Source organism: Aspergillus glaucus (genome assembly GCF_001890805.1).
Source record: "Aspergillus glaucus CBS 516.65 unplaced genomic scaffold ASPGLscaffold_10, whole genome shotgun sequence".
Taxonomy (NCBI): Eukaryota; Fungi; Ascomycota; class Eurotiomycetes; order Eurotiales; family Aspergillaceae; genus Aspergillus; species Aspergillus glaucus.
In genome coordinates, this window is record NW_019170462.1 from 868104 (window position 1) to 885417 (window position 17314).

Sequence of the window (17314 nt, forward strand, 5' to 3'; positions counted from 1 at the left end):
TAATATCGTATGTCCGAGCACACATGAATATCACACATTCCGCCACGCGGGTGATTGAGAGGATTTTCTCGCCATTGACAGGAAGTCGTACATCACTGGAGTTACTTTGGTGCAAGTCCAGTTCCGCGTGTGCAAGAACAAAAAGGGGGTCATTCACCCCCTGATAAGTCTGATTCCAGCTGTCATCCTCCCCATTGACTACCCAGATGATATCGAGTGGGATAGTTATGTGGAAACCATCATTGCCAGGATTGTCAGAGTACTGCTGATATGATTGAATTCTGATCGGACTTTCGGACCATGCTCCATGAGGAAGCGTGACATTGCATGGTACCCACAGATGAGTGTCATTTATGCTGGTGCTGTTGAAGCTGATGAAATTATCGCAACCGACAAGCGTGGCTAAGGAGGTCACGTCTTCACATTTAGTACAGCAGCCCGTGGACAAAAAGGGAGACTAGGTACAATTTCCGGATGGGCAGTTTGCATTAGTTGGAAAGTCCTCCGACCAGAGCCCAGCGTTCATTGCATGAATGAACTTGTTATCTATTCTGCCGCCTTTGAAAGCCAGGAGAAAGGGAATCTCGCTTGTGTGGCGGTTACAACGCTCGATGTGCTGTTCACCAGTCGAACAGGATAACTAATGACCTGCTGCATGAAAGGATCAAAATCCAGAGCAATAATTGTGGTGAAAGTACCGATGAAAATAAGATAATGGCCTGGATGTTGGCGTTGGAATAGAATCATGAGCAAGCCCATCGGTCTACGGCTGGCGTCGTAAAACGATTGTAAATGATATAGCTGGCGCTGGTGTCCCTGTTGGAACCAGATCATTTCAATTGACCAATTGCGGTGCCAATAATGCATAGTAAGGATGATTTGGAGGCCGTTGCAAGGACAGACACGATTGTATTCAGTGTCTGCCCTCGTGGAAGACTGGGAGATGGCTTTTTGTCGTAGATTATCAGGAGACACGTGATAGCGATGAAGCAAAGCACACTGAAAATAACTGAAACCAACTCCCAAAACCAAGTCTCAAGGCTCCGGATTTTCCAATTTGAGTCTCTGTTCTTTGTCCTGGGGACTCTGCAATCTGGACTGGTCATTTTGGTCCTGTGTCTTGGTGGTGGGAATTTTAAGCATGGTACAATAACACGTAACATGGAGATGCTGGGAAAGAGAAGAAGATATTGGAAAAGATGGAATGGGAACAGCAGGAATTGTGTTGGGCGCTCTGTTTCCCCTTTATGAATGAGTGATCAGCAACAAGGTTGTATGTAGGAACAGTTTCCTCAAATCGACTGAATTGGGGCTATCGAAGGTGTTCTCGAGATCGAAAACTTCGCAGATCTACCTACTAATGGGTCAGAGCGGCCTTCCCCCAGGGAAATCCGTCTCATCCCGAGCACTAATACTATTATTAATTCCGACGCTAGGCCATCGTATATCAGGGCGATAATGAGCGTGTATGATGGGTCGGAGCGTATAGGGATAATTTGCACCCAAGCCGTAGATAGAAGTCAAAGTTTGATTCAGTGAGGATGGTGATCATAGACTTACTCTAGCTCCTGCAGATGGGCGTGGTATCATGATAACACACATCTTGCACTCTATCAGTAAGTACAAATATGATATTCCATCAATTCCTCTTTTCTTTGTATAGCAGTGTGAGGCCATGATACCATCTATCAACAGAAATCCTAGCACGCCTGCTTCAAGAATGACATGCTAGATCTTGGTCCAAAATGTACCTAGAACCTGCGATATCACGACATCCGGAACCTCACGCTCCGATATACAGTGCGCTGTGTTCTGTGTTTGGGCATCAAGGTCAACAGCAACTAGGACAACGGAGTAGTACCACCGAGGATCACCGCAGAGATCGTCTGGGGCATACTATGATAAGATGCGTACAGAGTAGTTTCAGCTGAGACTGAGAGAAAGCCTATTGGTTAGAACTAGAATGAAAGGGTGGACCCTATGCATGGTTCAGCTGAAGTTCGACAGTGGAGAAATAGACATTACCTTCGGGTTGGGTGCGTTACTAGGAGGTGTGTTGTTGTAGTAGTAGTAGTAGTAGTAGTAGTAGTAGTAGTAGTAGTAGTAGTAGTATTAGTAATATATAGTTTCTTACTCTCTATAGAATGCTAATTGGATGGGTGTGCAAACTGCAAACTCTTTAACACTTATGTTGCTGCGTATGTGCCTATACAGATTATTGCACACAGCATTTTCCGCAGCTCAGCTGGTGGATCTCACCTGCCAGCTGTTAGTGGATCCTCCATGCATTGGGCGAAGTGCGGGCGCTTTAATCCAGATGAAAAGAGAGAAAAAGAAGAAAGCAGGGCGCTCGTGAAGCGATGCGGATCCTCCAGTTTCTTCAGCCCACCACGATCGCGCCATGAGTTCGAACACTATATATTAGCTAAACCCGCCATGTAATTGAGGGCCTTCAATTCGTCCTCATGCCATCACTTTACTCACCATGTCTACTATGGAGACCCTCAAAGCCCTCACGGCAGACCAAATCGAGAAGGGAATTAACGATTCCTCCGTCTCCCCCCAGCCCCTACCATCCATCGACCTGATAGTCGACGAGTCGAAACTCGACTACCGCCCCAATTTCGTCGCCGATGTGCCAACAGACGAAGCCCCCGAGGCCATTCCCGACTCCTCCTCGGAGAGTGATGACGATCAACCATCCACTCCCAATGAGGCCACGGACCTAGACCAGGCAGTTATTGGAGGCGCGGTCGTGGAAAATGTCTGCTTGGTCATGCCTGATGAATATGCGGCGTCGTTCGCTGGCCTACCTGTTATCCCGATCAAGGGGAGTGCCGGTGTTCAAGCCCAGATGCTAGCTTCAGTGCCAAAGGATGAGGCGGAGGGACGATCGAATCAGCTTCCGATTTTGCTTTTGCCGGATGAGAGGCCGACGACGACGGCTGTTGCTGCTTCTATAGAGAAACAGCCGCTAGCTGACACTGTTGCCCTGGCTGATATGATCAAGAGTACCCCGAAGATTGATCAAGATGCTGGCGGTGTTAGCGGTGACAAAAAGATTGTCAAGACTGAGCTTGAGGGCTATGTGTTGTCAGGGGATATCAAGAACCTTTTCGGTATCAAGGGTTTGAAAGCCAAGCTGTACAAGTTCAAAGGTAAGTGGAGAAACAGCAAGAGTTCAAGACGGCACTGACTAATGATAATTGTTAAGGCCCGGAAAAGAAAATCGACAAGGAAGACGAGAGCAAGAATGTCGATGAGCCCGGAGCTGAAGACCAGGATGGCGATGCCGACGACAACGGAGACAGCGAGGACGACTCCGAGCCAGCCCGCGAAAAAGTCATCCTCAACCCCGAGAGCTACGCCCTAAAAAGAAAGCCCCTAGGAACACTCTTCCCCTTCATCAACGACATCGACCTCCAGAAGATGCCAATCACGAACCTCGCGTTCACCTATTGTGAAGAGAAGGAAAGCGACTTATTCCCTCCCGGTTTGCGCCTTGAAGCCGACGTTAAGCTCGAGGATAGCATGCAGTGGGCGAGCGATGCGCTAAAGTCAATGTTCGCTGGCCAGGAGACCCCCGACTCTATTCATCTCAGTGCACATCTGGCGGATAAGAGAGATTGGACTAAGAGGCCTCGTGTTGAGAAGCTTGTTCTTCGGGGTGACTTTCACGATATGGCGCTGAAGACTTGGGATTTTCTCCAGTTCAAGACCATGGGTGTTGAGATTACCGGCACAAAAGCTGGTAGGAGCAAGAAGGGTGATAAGGAGGGAGGTAAGGATGATGGAAAGGATGAAGACAACCAAGGTAAGTTGGAAAGTAAGGATAACACCTCTGCCGAAGACCCTCCCAAAGATACTACCAAAGTGAAACCGGAAAAGCCCGAGTCTGGTGCTGTTGACAAACCAAAATCTGCAACGAAAGACACCGAGGTACGCTGTTCTCATCCCATTCCCAATCTCTCCACTGTAAAGGGGAAACCAGTTAACACCAGCTAGCCTGAGCCCACGGACGATGCTGAAGACGCGGCTGAGACTGAAGAGGCAGACGACGAGAACGATGACGATGAAGAGAAAAAACCCAAAGAAAAGCAGTCGTGGAACTTTGGTTTTGGCTTCATTGGGACGCTGATGTTTACCAAAGTTCCTCACGCCAATGCTCCTGTCGAGTTGAACTACCGCATTGCTCGGGACTTTGAGGTCGACGAAAGTCCAGATGACGCAGATGACAAAAAGGATGATAAGGACGAGAAGGACGAGAACGATCAGAAAGACGACAAAACAGATACAGAGAAGAATGCCAAAGTCGACAAAGACATGACCCAGCTTCCTACCAAAGACGTCGCCAAGGTTGATACCAAAACGCCCGCTGGAAAAACTTCGAAAAAGCTCCAGAAGCCCAAAAAGCAATGGTCGAATGGCGAGCACAAGAGAATGTGGAACTTCGTCATCTGGTGCGAGAAGTGGGACGATATCTACGGCATCGAGAATGTCTCGGTAAGTCGAGATTTCTTCATCGAAAAATCCGCTGCTAATTCTCTTGATACCTTCAGTTGGACAAAGCCGCGCTCAAGACATCGTTCGAGCAAGGTAAATTCAAGGAGACCTTGCGTTTGGACCTACTCGCAGACTTGAAGCTGGGAAGTGGAACCTTTACAGTTAAAGGGGAGATTTCGAAGAGTGAGTGGGACTTCTCTGAGCACATTCAAAGCATCGACTAACCCGTGAGCAGACGAAAACTCCTTGGATGCCAAGATTGGTGACCTCAAGTTGAGTGAGATCAAGAAGATTCACGCACAAATTGCCGGCTATGAAGTACCAGAAGACAAGGGTACAGACACCAAGGCCAAGGAGGAAGAAGAAGAGACCGATGCAAAAGAGGAAGCCAAGGGGAACGAACTCACTTTCAAGGAACTCCATCTCAACCTGTCCAGCAAGAAGCGCAAGGAGGAGAAGACGACAGAGAGATCTTTGCAATTGGACGGTCATGTTACGTTCAACGAGCATGCCAGCACCAGTGCCCTGCTTAAGATCAATCAGGATGGTCTGACAATTAACGGAGATATTCAGGAGTTCAATATTCCCGATACAAGCGTCAAGATCCAAAAGGCAGGTCTGAATATTTACGTCGCCTTCAAACAGGACAAGAAGAAGATCAAGGGCAAGAAGGGTGACAAGACAGCCAAATCCATCACCAACAAGCCTGCGCCTGCTGAGCAAGACAGCAAAGCCAAACCCGCTGATGAGGAGAAAGCAGTAACGAAGCCAGATGCAGAGAAAAAGAAAGAGGATGATAAACCCACAAAGCCCAAGCGAGAAAGCCAGTTCTCCGTTCTCGGAATCGTTCAGATCGAAGAGTTCGTTGTCACGGTTGGTCTCCACATCGAGCAAAAGAAGGACAAGAAGAATCGCGAGTGGCTTGCCATCGGCAGTGTCAAGAGCGTCAAATTGTCCAAGCTTTGGCCCGAGCTGCAGGGCGGGTTCTTGGACTTGGAGCTGGACAATATGGCACTGATTGGCTCATCAGAGGAGAGGGAGGTAAAGGAAGACAGTGAAGATGAGGCGAGTGAGGAAAAGAGCGAGGAAGAAAGCGAGGATGAGAAACCTGAAAGCTGGGATGTCCTCGCAGAGGTGGATTCGTATAAATACCCTATTGCCAAAGGTATGCCAGTTTCTTTAATCTCTAAATGATCCCGGCTTGTTAACAAACGAAGGCGTTCAACTATGTGCAACCATTCGGAAATTCGACGCACTTGAGAAGATCAACAACAACCAAAAGATCGATGGCCTCGTGTTGATCGTGGGCTTCTCTTTCGAAGGAAAACTCGAGATAAGAATCAACATGCCGAAGTCTATGGAGGTAAGACAGCCACCGAGTCAATCGAACACAGAGCTTCCTATGTTGATACTCCTTCTAGATTGCTCTCCGCGACTACGCAAAACTTGGCGAATTCGGTGCTGCCATCGCCACAGATAACGGTATTCCTTACCTGCAGCTCAACGCTACCTTGAAGATGTTGTTCGACGACCAGCCTCCAATCAGGGTCAGAGGTAACGTCAAGGGAGCCATCGATCGTGCCGAGGGACAGCTGTATGTTCCATTTGCTCTTCCGATGCATTTTATGGAACGCTGACCAAATGACCACAGCTTTATGGACTCGAAGGATAAATGGATCAATCCTTTCAACTTGAACAAGAACGTGGTCGTATCGAATATGGGAATTGGTACCGGATTCAAGTACGCGACTGTCGTTGTTCACGGACCAGAGTAAGTCACATCACTCATCCTCATCGAAAATGATCGGGCTTTTCTATTGACACATAACAGTCGCATGGAGGCAGCAGGAAAGATCAAGGTTGGCAAAGAGTTCGAGGCAGACATGGCCTTAAGTCTAGGTATCGGCAAGGACCAGGTCATTTCGTTCAACATCAGCGAAATCAACATTATGGAGCTTGTGAAGCTCGCTGGGGAAATGGCTGATATTAAGGCCCTGAAAAACATCGAAGGTGCTGATGACATTCTCGTCTTCCGTGACTTGAAGCTGTATCTCTCAACGGGTGCAAAGGTTTTTGATGTCTACTATGAACGCGGTATCCATATTAAAGGAAGTATGGAGTTTTTCAAAAAGAAAGGCGACTTTGAAGGGCGCCTCAACGACGACGGTTTCATGATCAAAGCAGGCGTTGATAACTTCAACATCGGAGGCCTTGAGCTTAGATCTGCCAAAGACGATGGAAAACGGGCGTCAATGGAGATCACAATGACAAAGGAGACGCAGAAGATTCTGATCGATGGGATGATCCGTTTTCATGCTTTGCACCTGAAGATGTACATTGACGCCGATGTGCAGGAAAGACGCCTGGATGCCGATGTTTCTATTCAGTTCTTGGAGCAACTTTCCTTCAAGATGAAGGCACATGCCGAGATCCCTGAAAACAAGACACTGGATGGCCTGCTGGTCAGATTTGAAGCAGAGCTCCGTCCTGACCTCTTCGGTGCGATCTTTGATGGTATTAACAACGGAATCGATGCGATCGGAAAACTTGCAACGCAAACCATCGACGACGCCATCAAGGACCTTCAGGGACAGATTAACACGCACGAAGGCGAACTGGCCATTATGAAGAAGGATTTGGACCAGATGAAACTAAAGTCGGATGGAGAGGTCCTGAAGCGACAAACGGAGGTAAATAAAAAAAACAACGAACTGACCAGCTTGAGAAACGAGCTTGACCGATATGACGAAGACGTCAAAGATGCCCAGGCCAGAATGAACCGGAACAACGATGACATCAAAGCGAAGGAAATGAAGAGAGATAGCGTGCAGCGTCAACTCGATAACAAAGTGCGAGAAATGAGAACTGAATATGAGAGCAAGGTGGCCGAGCAACAGCAAAAGCAGGCAGATTGGGAGCGTAAGAAGAAGAGCCTTCAAGACCAAAAGGAAGCCTCATGGGGAGATTCTCTGAGAAATAGCGAAAATGCAGAAAGGAGTTGGAGTTGGTGGGAAGGTAGGTGTCTTCTCACGATTCCCGAGTTCTACACGGTGCTAACGAACAATTGATTTGCAGACCAGGTGCATCAGGCATGGGTCTGGAAGGAACAGGCCTGGACAATTCATCTGAATGCTGGCTTTTTTAACAAGCTTCCAACGGTGAGTTTTCTCCAACAGTCTCATCGCCATGCTTGCAATTAGGCTGACCATGTTGTGCGGGAATTAGTGGTTTAAATTCCAAGAAGCCAATGCCGGCTTGGAGCAAATTAAAGTTCGCCGAGATGCTAACAACGAGATTCTCAAACTTGGAAGGGAAATCGCGAGCTCTCCGGTCTTTAGACAAATTGAAAGTGGCATCAACGATGCCGTCAGAGAAATCGACAGGTTCGGTAGAGCTCTCGACTCGCTGACGAGGAACGGTGTCTATGGCTATATTCAAGAAATGTCGAGAGACGAACGAACTGAACTGGATCGCCAAATCCAACTACTCAATGAGCTCCGGGACAAGAGCAGGAGGTTAGAAGCTAACCTCAAAAGCGCAATCGATGCACTTAACAGGAACAAGGGCAGAATTACAAGCCAGGAGAAGGCAGTTCAATCGCGCATTTTGAAGCTGGAGCAAGAAATCGAGCTCAAGCCTTTCGAAGAGGCGTATCGGAACAAGAAGAATGACCATGACAGAGTCGTCGCGCAGGTTCAAGTCATCCAGCAAACCCTCAAAGATATCAGAAATGGCATCGATGCACATACCAAGGCAGCGAAGCAAGTTGTCGAAGCGCTCAAACAGGCAACGCCCCGGGTCACACTCATTGTTGTCAAGGCCAGCACCGAGGTATTCGCCAAGAATGAGCCACTTGTCTTTTCGGTTGATGTAGCGTGGATGGGAGTGAAGAAAAGGTATGAGGTGACATGGTCGCCGGGTTCAAAACCAGCAGATTTGTACAAGGACATTGCAGACAAGGCGGTCGGCTTCCATTGATTCAGGATCTTAATCAGCAGACCAGCAGTTCTCTTCAGAATGATATTCTTTCATCTTCTCTCATCTCGTATGGTAGACTATACATCTTACTCTTTTTTGAAATGCACGTGTCATCAACTCCGAGCGCGTCCCCAGAATTTGCGTTCCAAGAATAGATATTGATGCTTGTCGCAACGGTCTGCCTTCTTCTTTATTATTGAAGGTGAGCCGGAAGCACTGGCATCACCGCATCACCAGTCCGATGGTCAATTGTAGCCATATTCCTTTTGCTGTCTGTGTATGCCTTAAAACGTGGGGCATTGGCAATTCTGTTCTCTCAGGCTGTTGGGCGGCTTAGTTCCAATCGCTGGTAATCACAAGTTTTGTGGCTGTGTTTAGCATGTAGTCTCCATGCGGAATTTGTACGGTTGTCTTCGGGAGGTGGTGGACTATTTCAGGAGTATTATGGAAAGCCAAAATAATACAATTGGACATAAATATTCCAACTTAATATACCTGGGTTCAAAGGCGTACTCTATACAAACAAGTAGTGGCCGCAAAATTGACATCCAAAGGAGCAGAGCTGCCTGTACATCATACGGCATTCCAATTGCCAGCAAAAACACCCCAGACCAACAAAAGCGAGACATGCATAGAATTTCGAATCAGCCCCAAGACGACCCCCACATCAAATGCTCAGCTACTGACATGATAGCAATAGCCGGATAGTATCGATAAAGCAAGGCAATGCTGTTTCCTTTGCCTCCAAGGCCAAAATGGCCCCTATGCTATTCAAGTACCATGTCATCGACTAGAAAATGAACAATGGCTCCCGCCCCTCGGCATAGTTAAGCCGATCGAAGATGCTTCTGAAGGTGACGAGGTAATCTGGAATAGAATGCTGGACATGTATTACGGGATGGGTAACTGGAAAAGATGGCTTCCTTTCTACGGCCCAGTATCTGTGCAAGAGGTCAAGGTATGATATGGTATTATCATCCAAGGGGGTCCATCATTGACGTGTGTTTTATTGCAGTTTCAATTCGTCAGGGCAAAGGGCCGAGATGGCTTGTATGAGATACGCGTCACCCCGGTTGACATTGAGCAGGTCGAGAAAGTAGCAGACCGCAAAATTGAATTGAATAAGGAATGCTTAGCCAATGCTTTAATTACTGGAGAATACTGTTCTGATCTCTATCATCACCCGGATTGCCCGGCATCTATCCCCGAGGACCTCTTCGGTCCTCAGACATGCATCTTGGACCAGGCAGGCGAAGCGGATGTGCGAAAATCCAAACTCAATCAACTACATCTTCTAAAGGAATGTGCTCGAAACCCGCCAATGGCTAACGGGGTAAAAGCATTGGATGGAATGGCGCAAGATAGTTGTATCTACAACACGAAGTACGTCAACACTGCTGTCTTGGTTATATCAGTCTAACGGTTGTCTGATAGGGAGGTCATCGTACCACAATGCGGCAAGCCATACAGACGGAATGAAACAATAAGAGGAATTGAGATGATAATGGGATGGCAAATGGACCGTATAAATATATACGGTCCAAGGGCCCTTGCCTGGTCAGCTCTGGGTATGGCTATAATCTGGGTTTGTATATTGGTTTGGGGCGGACAGTCAAAGAATTGGGGCAACGCAATGGCGTTTGGGCAACTTCTAGCTGCATTTTTGGCTATTATTATCTCCTCTGTTAGAGAGTAATTAGCGGTACTTATAGGAGACGCATTTAACTCCCCTGTTACACTCATTTTAGCTTACAATGTCATTCAATGCTGTGTTAGAACCATCCTCGTATTCCTAATAATTTCTCCAACGGGGTACTCCTCCATAAGGTACAAAGCAAGATATTATAGCCCACACATTCAAGTCTACTGTTCCCCATTTCTGTAACAGATGCCATCTTCACTAGACAGTCAGCTTACAAGACAACTGACTCCAAGTAAAGATAAGCATACCGATAACAGTGATTTCTGCCCTGTGACAAAAGCTCACAGACCCGGCCCCGAGTGCCCTCACTAAAGCGGTGGTCTCCGGAAGTTGTGGTGGTTCGAGAGATTCAGAGCCGTATAGCCACATATGAAAGTGATTTCCTCAACGCTTTGGAAGCTTTCCTTTTCCGCTTTAGCGCTCACCCCTCGCTTCTTTTGGATCACTGAGCAGATTATTACTGAGCAGGTGGTCAGCCGACGGGTGAGCAGCTTGAGTAAGGCAGTCTCAATAAAACGAACCATGCTAACATCATGCGGAGGTTCAACTGCCAATAATTGAACATTCCGGACCAACGCAAGCGAGACATGCATAGAACCTCGAAATCAGGCCAATGCTACTACTTCAAGACATCGAATTCAACAAAGCCTATTATGGTGAAACTGTTTCTTCCATTTTGGCACAGTATGTCTGTATTGTTCATTGGCCTTTCACTATCCATATTCGACATTGATTGAACTACATCCAAACATCTGTCCCGGGACTCTTCCCGGGTAGGCCTCAGCTGCCACTTTGGGTTACTGTAGCCCGCAGGCCATTACTCCTTCTCTTTTTGGCAGCTTTTCTCCCCTCGCTTCTCTCAGTCAATCAAGCTATCATCTGATCATTCAGACCATCCGTGGTTGTCATGCCTTCCTCCTCATCCCCAGGGCTCTAGCTCTTGATTGTTTTGGATCAAAGGACTGTACCTCCTTTGATAGGTATCATTGGTCCTGTTTCGAGGTCGCTAAACTTTTCACTTACTTTATCCTGTTGGATGATGGCAAGCATCACAGTCGCGAATTGCTCTGGAGTCCCCAGTCATGGTCCTCACTACCAATGATCTTCATCTTTTCTGGGTCCTCATTCCAAAGGGGGGTTTTGATTATGCCAGGTGCTATGGCCGTCACATGAACCCCTAATTCCTGGTCCAAGTCAGCAAGAGATCGTACAAATCCGTCCAGTGCGTGTTTTGTTGTCCCGTGCACAGGGACGGCCAAGGTGATATATTGGCCAGCGATGCTTGAAATGTGAAGGATGTGCTTTGGCGATTTAGCTTTGAGAAATCGTGATATAGCAAGTTGCGTTGAACGACACGAAGGACCGACTAAGGAAGGAAGCAACAGGCCCAAGACACATCCGTTTCACCCGTTCACGTTTATTCAAGAATAATCCCTGCATTTTATGGCCCGTAGAGAGTTTCGCTCATTCATCTTCTTATTCGTTGTTATTCTTCTCTGCCAGTGGAGCTTTCTGTAGGCTTTTCCTGGATCTGCAAGCTCCACTGCCAACTTCGATCTTTGGGTCTGAGGTTATGTTCATGTCGAGCTTGAAAAAGCCCAAATCAAAGTAAAGGAAGACAGGAGAGGCCAGCTATTGTTTAGTCAAGCCATGGCTGAGCCCGAGCTTATTATACGAAGACAAGGGTTTTCGTGACCAGGTATAAATGAGCCTATTCGCTTGTCTCGGGCTCAAATTTATCCATCTTAATGCACGTGGAGCCCCGCGCCTTCCCATGGTTGAAAACCAGAGCAGCCGTCATAGACATATCATATCTCCTATTGGTATATAGTACTTATTCCCGGACCCTTTTCGAATGTTAACGCATTATTCTACATTTACTTCGTCAAACAGTTTCTCGGATTTAATCAGCTTATCGACTTAGTTATCATGGCCTCAGAATTGTCCCAGCAATACCTCCAAATTCAAATTCAAGATGACTTGAAGTATGATATCCGTATCGAAAACGCGGACCTTGACAGGTATTTCCATTTTTCTTTAGTTTTGAAGGCAGTGTTTTCTGAGGTATGCACAGTGGCCAGTTTTACAGAGAGGATGATCGAAGCGATATTCTAACATCTGATGATGTCGACGACATGGCCATTCGCCATAACGGTGGTATACGAACTGTCTGCTCTATGTACGGGTCTCAAGGAAGCATCGATCTTGTTGACGATGTAAGGGATGCGAGGATTTGCAGTCTAGCCTGGAGAGCCTCTATGCAGCCCGGAGAACAGAATGAATTCAACAAACTCCACCACGATACGAGGTACATGGTTGAAATTGGCAGGTGGAATGAATCTGGAACTATGGGAACGATCCCTGTTACTATTAAGGAGCAATATTGACCACAACTGGAGTTGGTCTTTTGCCAATAGCCACTGTGCTCACTCCACGTCCACTTGTTCTTTAGGCCACAGTTGAAGCATGTAATCAAAACTGAAGATCCCCGCCAAGATGTCCTGCACGAACCCTGCTTTTTTTGGCCTCTTCGTAAATCCCCCCCGCCCAGAGCGCGGTGGGAAGGGGCTTGGTAAGGATCAGGTCTTTGGTGGTGTTATAGAGCCACTCTTCATCTTCAGCGATACCACAATAAAGCTCATTGTAGATAGCCTGTATATCTAGCGCATAGTCGAACTGCGACCCAGGAAAGGTAGCCGAAAAAACGCCGACGCCTACTAGCCACTGTGATATCGCAGCATATCCATGCAAGGTAAGCCACACGTAATGTCAAATAAAAGCGAAGGGGGAGTTTTGTTACGGGGCTGGTCATGCAAAAGATGTTGTCCAAACTGCTTCAAAGAGAAGAAAAAAAAAAAAAAAAAAAAAAAAAGCATACAACAGCCGCGATTCGTTGGTGGTGATATTTGTTCTCGCTGTCCTTTCATTATCTCTTTCTTCTATACTATGATATGCTAGCAGGAGCACCATCCACTGTCCTCGCGAGAATATCCAAAGCAACATCCATCTTTGGGCCTGAGTAAGCCACACGAAAAACCCTCGGCCACCCACGTGTATTATTGGTTGCGAACTCAAACTTTGTGCCCTGCGATTCATCGACAAAAGGATTCTCAGTAACCACAGGGAAGTGGATGAAATAATCCCTCCGGACCACACCAAGCGTAAAACTATTAAATGAGACTGACTCTAATGCCGGAAAGCTGATGCTGAGAGTCCTCAACATTTGTTTTATGTCCTCAACATTTGCATACATTCGCATAATATCTATTTTGAAAACCCGGAGGCTATGTCGGCATCTCTGGAGTAGAACCATTAGGTCCTCAATTGACGCTGGGATACATTTTAAATGAAGTTCCTGTAATTGTGACCATGGGGGACCTGCTGATGCAAGACGATGGATAAGTTCTGTGCCGCCACTCAGACCTAGGCCCTTGAGATGCAGCATGCGAAGATTGGGGGTGTGAAGGAGCATATTGAATGTCCAATCACGAACAATGCCATCATCAAGTTCATATATCAGCTTCAACTCTTCAAGGTGCTGCCCGATTGCAATGAATTGGTCCTTGTCTGAAACTCGCAGTCGCTGAGGGTCTGGAGCATAGTTAGATTCATCCATGAAATTGACTATAAGTGCAGTGACAGGATGATGGGTCCTTGCAACAATGTCCAGGAGTGCTGTGATTGAGTCTGTTGGTCTGAAATTGTCATTATCTGACTGATCTCTAACCTTGGTGATAACAGCATGTATCTCGAATGACTTGCAGTTGACCAGTTGGCAGAGGATTTCACCCAGTCGTTTCACAGCAGGATGTTCCTGGAGATTGACGAGATGGCCAGACTGATGGCGATGTGAACCCCATTTGTATCCTTCTCCAAGATTTTCGAGGCACTCATCGAAACCTGTAAAAACCATATGTTTCACATAATGCCATAGTTGAGCGTCCCTTGAGATCGTCTCTAGCTCTCCCAGATTGGCACGGGATAGATCAGTCTTGATACTTTGCAAAGAGGCACTCCAAAACACAGAGGATGCTTTTCCATAGAGGACTTTGCATGTCATTCGCAAAGCCCCCAAATCAGCTGGCTGCAACGAGGAGGCCACTAGTTTGACTAGTTCTAGTGGCAGGTCACATAACAGAGTATGGGGACTGGGCGATTCTTTTCGGCGATAAAGACTCAGGGATTTGAACTTGCAGACAAAACGTTTGCTGGTACTATTTAAGCCCATATTTCCTTCTTGTTTGTCTTTCGAGGTCGTTGATGGAGTGATCGTTGATGGAGTGACAACGTTGAGAGAGTGAAGAGCCCGGGTTAAGTACTTTCTTCGGACTGCCGATCCAAGGCTGAGCGGGGCGGATTCGATATTAGCACCTGGTCCGGCCTCAATCTAACTAGTTAGTTAGTGTGACACGGCTTAGTTATATAAAATTCACTCTATTAAAAGAGTTATCTAGTTATAGTTTGGTAGATTAACTTAACTTAATCACGCGAATATGATAAAGCAATAATTACAACATCACCCGCGGGCGAGGTTATCTACATGTATTCATCTTCAAACGCTATCAAACTAAATATATCAGCCTTTTTATGTATACGGACAGCATCAATATCAAAGTAAGCAAAAAGCAATGTGCCACCTAACCGAACTAGTTGCTCATTCGTTCAATGGGAGCCGTTTCCGGCGCCCCGCTAACCGTGTCATTGTATACAGAAGCCGGGGTAGTGATTGGGAGCCAAAAACGCCTTTGAACTACATGCAATTACAAAAACAATCCTCATCCATTAAAGTATTACTCCGTACGAGATGAAGAATCCCGCCAATTCCGCTTAATACTGCGATAAATCAGATTCTTAAAGCGTGCCAATGGGTATGCAATCAGCTGCTATTCTTGAGAAAGAAGTAAGCGATTTACGTGCTTTGAACGTGAAGCAGAAGCAAAAGCGTACACAGTCTAAAAGGCAGATACCCCATGAAGGTGGCCTTCCAGTTCAGGAAGCTGTTGAGCTAATTGAGGCCCCGATCGAGGCCCCGATAGCTCCAGCACCCCCCCAGCCAAGACGGCCTTCACCACCTTTACAGCCACATATGAGGGCTTTACCAAAGTGCGGTACCTGTGGAAATGAAGGACATAAGAGAAATGCATGTCCAGGTAGACCTAGATAGCTTGTTTTGTTAATTAATTAACGTTTTGGTTGGAATAAATGCATTTAAATACTATATATGGGGGGTTGGTGGCCCACTCGTTTTGTGTGGCCCACTCGCTTGTGAATTACGTTAGTTATCCATCGACCGACGGCTGCCTGAGTTATCGGGCTGCTTAGGGGCTCGCCGGGGCTATAACCTTTTGGAGGGTAAAGATGGTTGATTGTCTAAGGGGCTAATCGGTCTGACTGGCTACTAATAAACGGCTGAGCGAGGGCGGCCTTTTAAGTTATTCGCAAAGCTTGGCGATTAATGCGCAGTAAACTGTTACCGTTGAAAATCAGCCGTGACACCTGAACCTTTTACCATACATATTATAGAACGTAGTGGCCATGACAACAGAGTCATTGAACGAAAATATCCCGTAACAACGTGGAATGAGGCAAAATGAGAAAACAAAACAATAGGAAAAAGAAGAAGGGGATAGACCATCAACTAAGCAGCTTAATGACGTCCGTAGATTGTAACAACGGCGCAAATCGGTCGATCGCATCATTTCCTGTAGCACTGGGTCCGAAAACCCATTCGGTACTGACATAGATGTCGGAATGAGCGCCTGCATCCAGGCCCGAAACCTCAGCTGGAAAGCAAACATGATGTGCGTCCTGGGCATTCTCAACATCTTGGGCATTCTGGTCATTCTGGTCATTCTGGACGTCCTGGGCGGTTCCGTGATTGTCTATGTCGGTGGCGAGCTTCTTCTGATTATTGGGGTCAAACTCGTCATCGTCCCTCTTTCTCTTGCGGTCTGTGGGCGGAAGGTGGTACAATTGGACAAGCTTCTTATCGACGAGATTCTCGTCATCGAAATACAAACGGCGCAGCGTAGTTAATTCGTCGATCGTGGTGCGGTCGAGTGCATAACAGCGGGCGCTTCCTAATATGGCGATCCCTCGTCGAATCGCAGCCAATGGGTGTCCGTGCCACGACTTGGGGGTAGTAAGAAATTGGAGAAACTCGACGGGGGTGTGCCCTTTATGGAGGAAATTCTTCAGGTAGTAACCACGATATAGTCCACCAGTCGCGTCGTGTGGCACTAGGCCTTTCGAGGCGGAGTAATCACGGTACTTCATGATGGTTGGGACGATTCGGCCAGATGGTGGATCATCCTGGGCACGGCGCAACTGATCTTCAATTTCATATCTTATGAAGAAGTTTAAATCCGTCGGAAGGAACACCCAGCAGGGGTCAAGGGAACGGTCGAAAGCACTATGGCAGGAAGAACAAAGCGGAATACAGTTGATCGCTGCTCTGAACGAAAACGGGAACAGACCGGCTTGTATCCAATGATGGGCCTGGAGGCTGGTTAGCTAATGTAGGAAATGTATGAGGATATAGTATACACACTTGACCATCTTTCTGTGCAACAACATGGGCGAATTCAGGGTCATTGTTCAAGCAACTCCAACAATCCGCACCAGACAAGCGGGTAACCTCGAGTTTGACGGGGTCACTGAACGCGTTCGAAATGTCTGTTCGAGGTTGCGAATCTTCAGAGCGACGAGGGGAGCGGGAGGGAACAGGCGGAGGAGGCATCAGAGCCCGGCCGTTCGATTTATCTGCCATCATTATTAGCTGGTGGTGTTGGATGGAGTTTGGGAGCTATCTCACCTCCGTAATCGACAGCTAGTAGCGCGATCAAATTCACATAGGGAAGCAGCCATCGAGGTCAAATGCGACTGCCTTGCAATCTGAACAGTCGCAAGTACTCTGTATTGCTCTAAGTCGGCCGGAATAAAAGTTCGCCGCCATGTTAGTACCCTGTTAGTACCCATCGGGTCACGTGCTTGACCGCCCTCGCTTTCTGCCCGGTAGACATAGCTAGCCTGAGCCGATAGGCACTCAATAAAATCAACTACGTTTGCCCACTAAAATACCCATCGGGTCACGTGCTTGACCGCCCTTGTTAGTACCCATCGGGTCACGTG

At 47.2% G+C, this 17314-nt stretch overlaps 6 protein-coding genes across 6 annotated transcripts; 4 read left to right on the forward strand and 2 right to left on the reverse strand.

The window, feature by feature from the left end:
• Nucleotides 1-3001: 3001 nt before the first annotated feature.
• ASPGLDRAFT_126486 (uncharacterized protein) lies at nucleotides 3002-8481 on the forward strand (the record flags this gene model as incomplete). The annotated part of the gene is given in 13 exon segments (XM_022540645.1): nucleotides 3002-3162; nucleotides 3312-3990; nucleotides 4006-4206; nucleotides 4414-4503; nucleotides 4560-4686; nucleotides 4736-4837; nucleotides 4886-5557; nucleotides 5721-5866; nucleotides 5925-6097; nucleotides 6155-6274; nucleotides 6335-7518; nucleotides 7579-7661; nucleotides 7765-8481. 13 exon segments carry the CDS (start codon nucleotides 3002-3004, stop codon nucleotides 8479-8481), a joined length of 4455 nt encoding a protein of 1484 aa, XP_022401101.1.
• An 886-nt stretch (nucleotides 8482-9367) lies between these two features.
• Nucleotides 9368-9912, forward strand: ASPGLDRAFT_25847 (uncharacterized protein; the record flags this gene model as incomplete). Its single annotated transcript, XM_022543513.1, has 3 exons — nucleotides 9368-9439; nucleotides 9497-9864; nucleotides 9897-9912. 3 exons carry the CDS (start codon nucleotides 9368-9370, stop codon nucleotides 9910-9912), a joined length of 456 nt encoding a protein of 151 aa, XP_022401102.1.
• A 2109-nt stretch (nucleotides 9913-12021) lies between these two features.
• ASPGLDRAFT_171679 (aegerolysin family protein) lies at nucleotides 12022-12688 on the forward strand. The gene is made up of 2 exons (XM_022542744.1): nucleotides 12022-12204; nucleotides 12258-12688. The coding sequence occupies exons 1-2, from the start codon at nucleotides 12113-12115 to the stop codon at nucleotides 12568-12570; spliced, it is 405 nt and encodes a 134-aa protein (XP_022401103.1). The 5' UTR covers nucleotides 12022-12112; the 3' UTR covers nucleotides 12571-12688.
• A 377-nt stretch (nucleotides 12689-13065) lies between these two features.
• On the reverse strand, nucleotides 13066-14696 carry ASPGLDRAFT_330422 (uncharacterized protein). Its single transcript, XM_022544252.1, has one exon. The coding sequence runs from the start codon at nucleotides 14409-14411 to the stop codon at nucleotides 13128-13130; it is 1284 nt and encodes a 427-aa protein (XP_022401104.1). The 5' UTR covers nucleotides 14412-14696; the 3' UTR covers nucleotides 13066-13127.
• Nucleotides 14697-14993: 297 nt separating this feature from the next.
• Nucleotides 14994-15582, forward strand: ASPGLDRAFT_330430 (uncharacterized protein). The gene has a single exon (XM_022544253.1). It carries the CDS (start codon nucleotides 15048-15050, stop codon nucleotides 15345-15347), a length of 300 nt encoding a protein of 99 aa, XP_022401105.1. The 5' UTR covers nucleotides 14994-15047; the 3' UTR covers nucleotides 15348-15582.
• Nucleotides 15583-15817: 235 nt separating this feature from the next.
• Nucleotides 15818-16952, reverse strand: ASPGLDRAFT_125948 (uncharacterized protein; the record flags this gene model as incomplete). Its single annotated transcript, XM_022540607.1, has 2 exons — nucleotides 15818-16681; nucleotides 16734-16952. 2 exons carry the CDS (start codon nucleotides 16950-16952, stop codon nucleotides 15818-15820), a joined length of 1083 nt encoding a protein of 360 aa, XP_022401106.1.
• Between the last annotated feature and the right edge of the window lie 362 nt (nucleotides 16953-17314).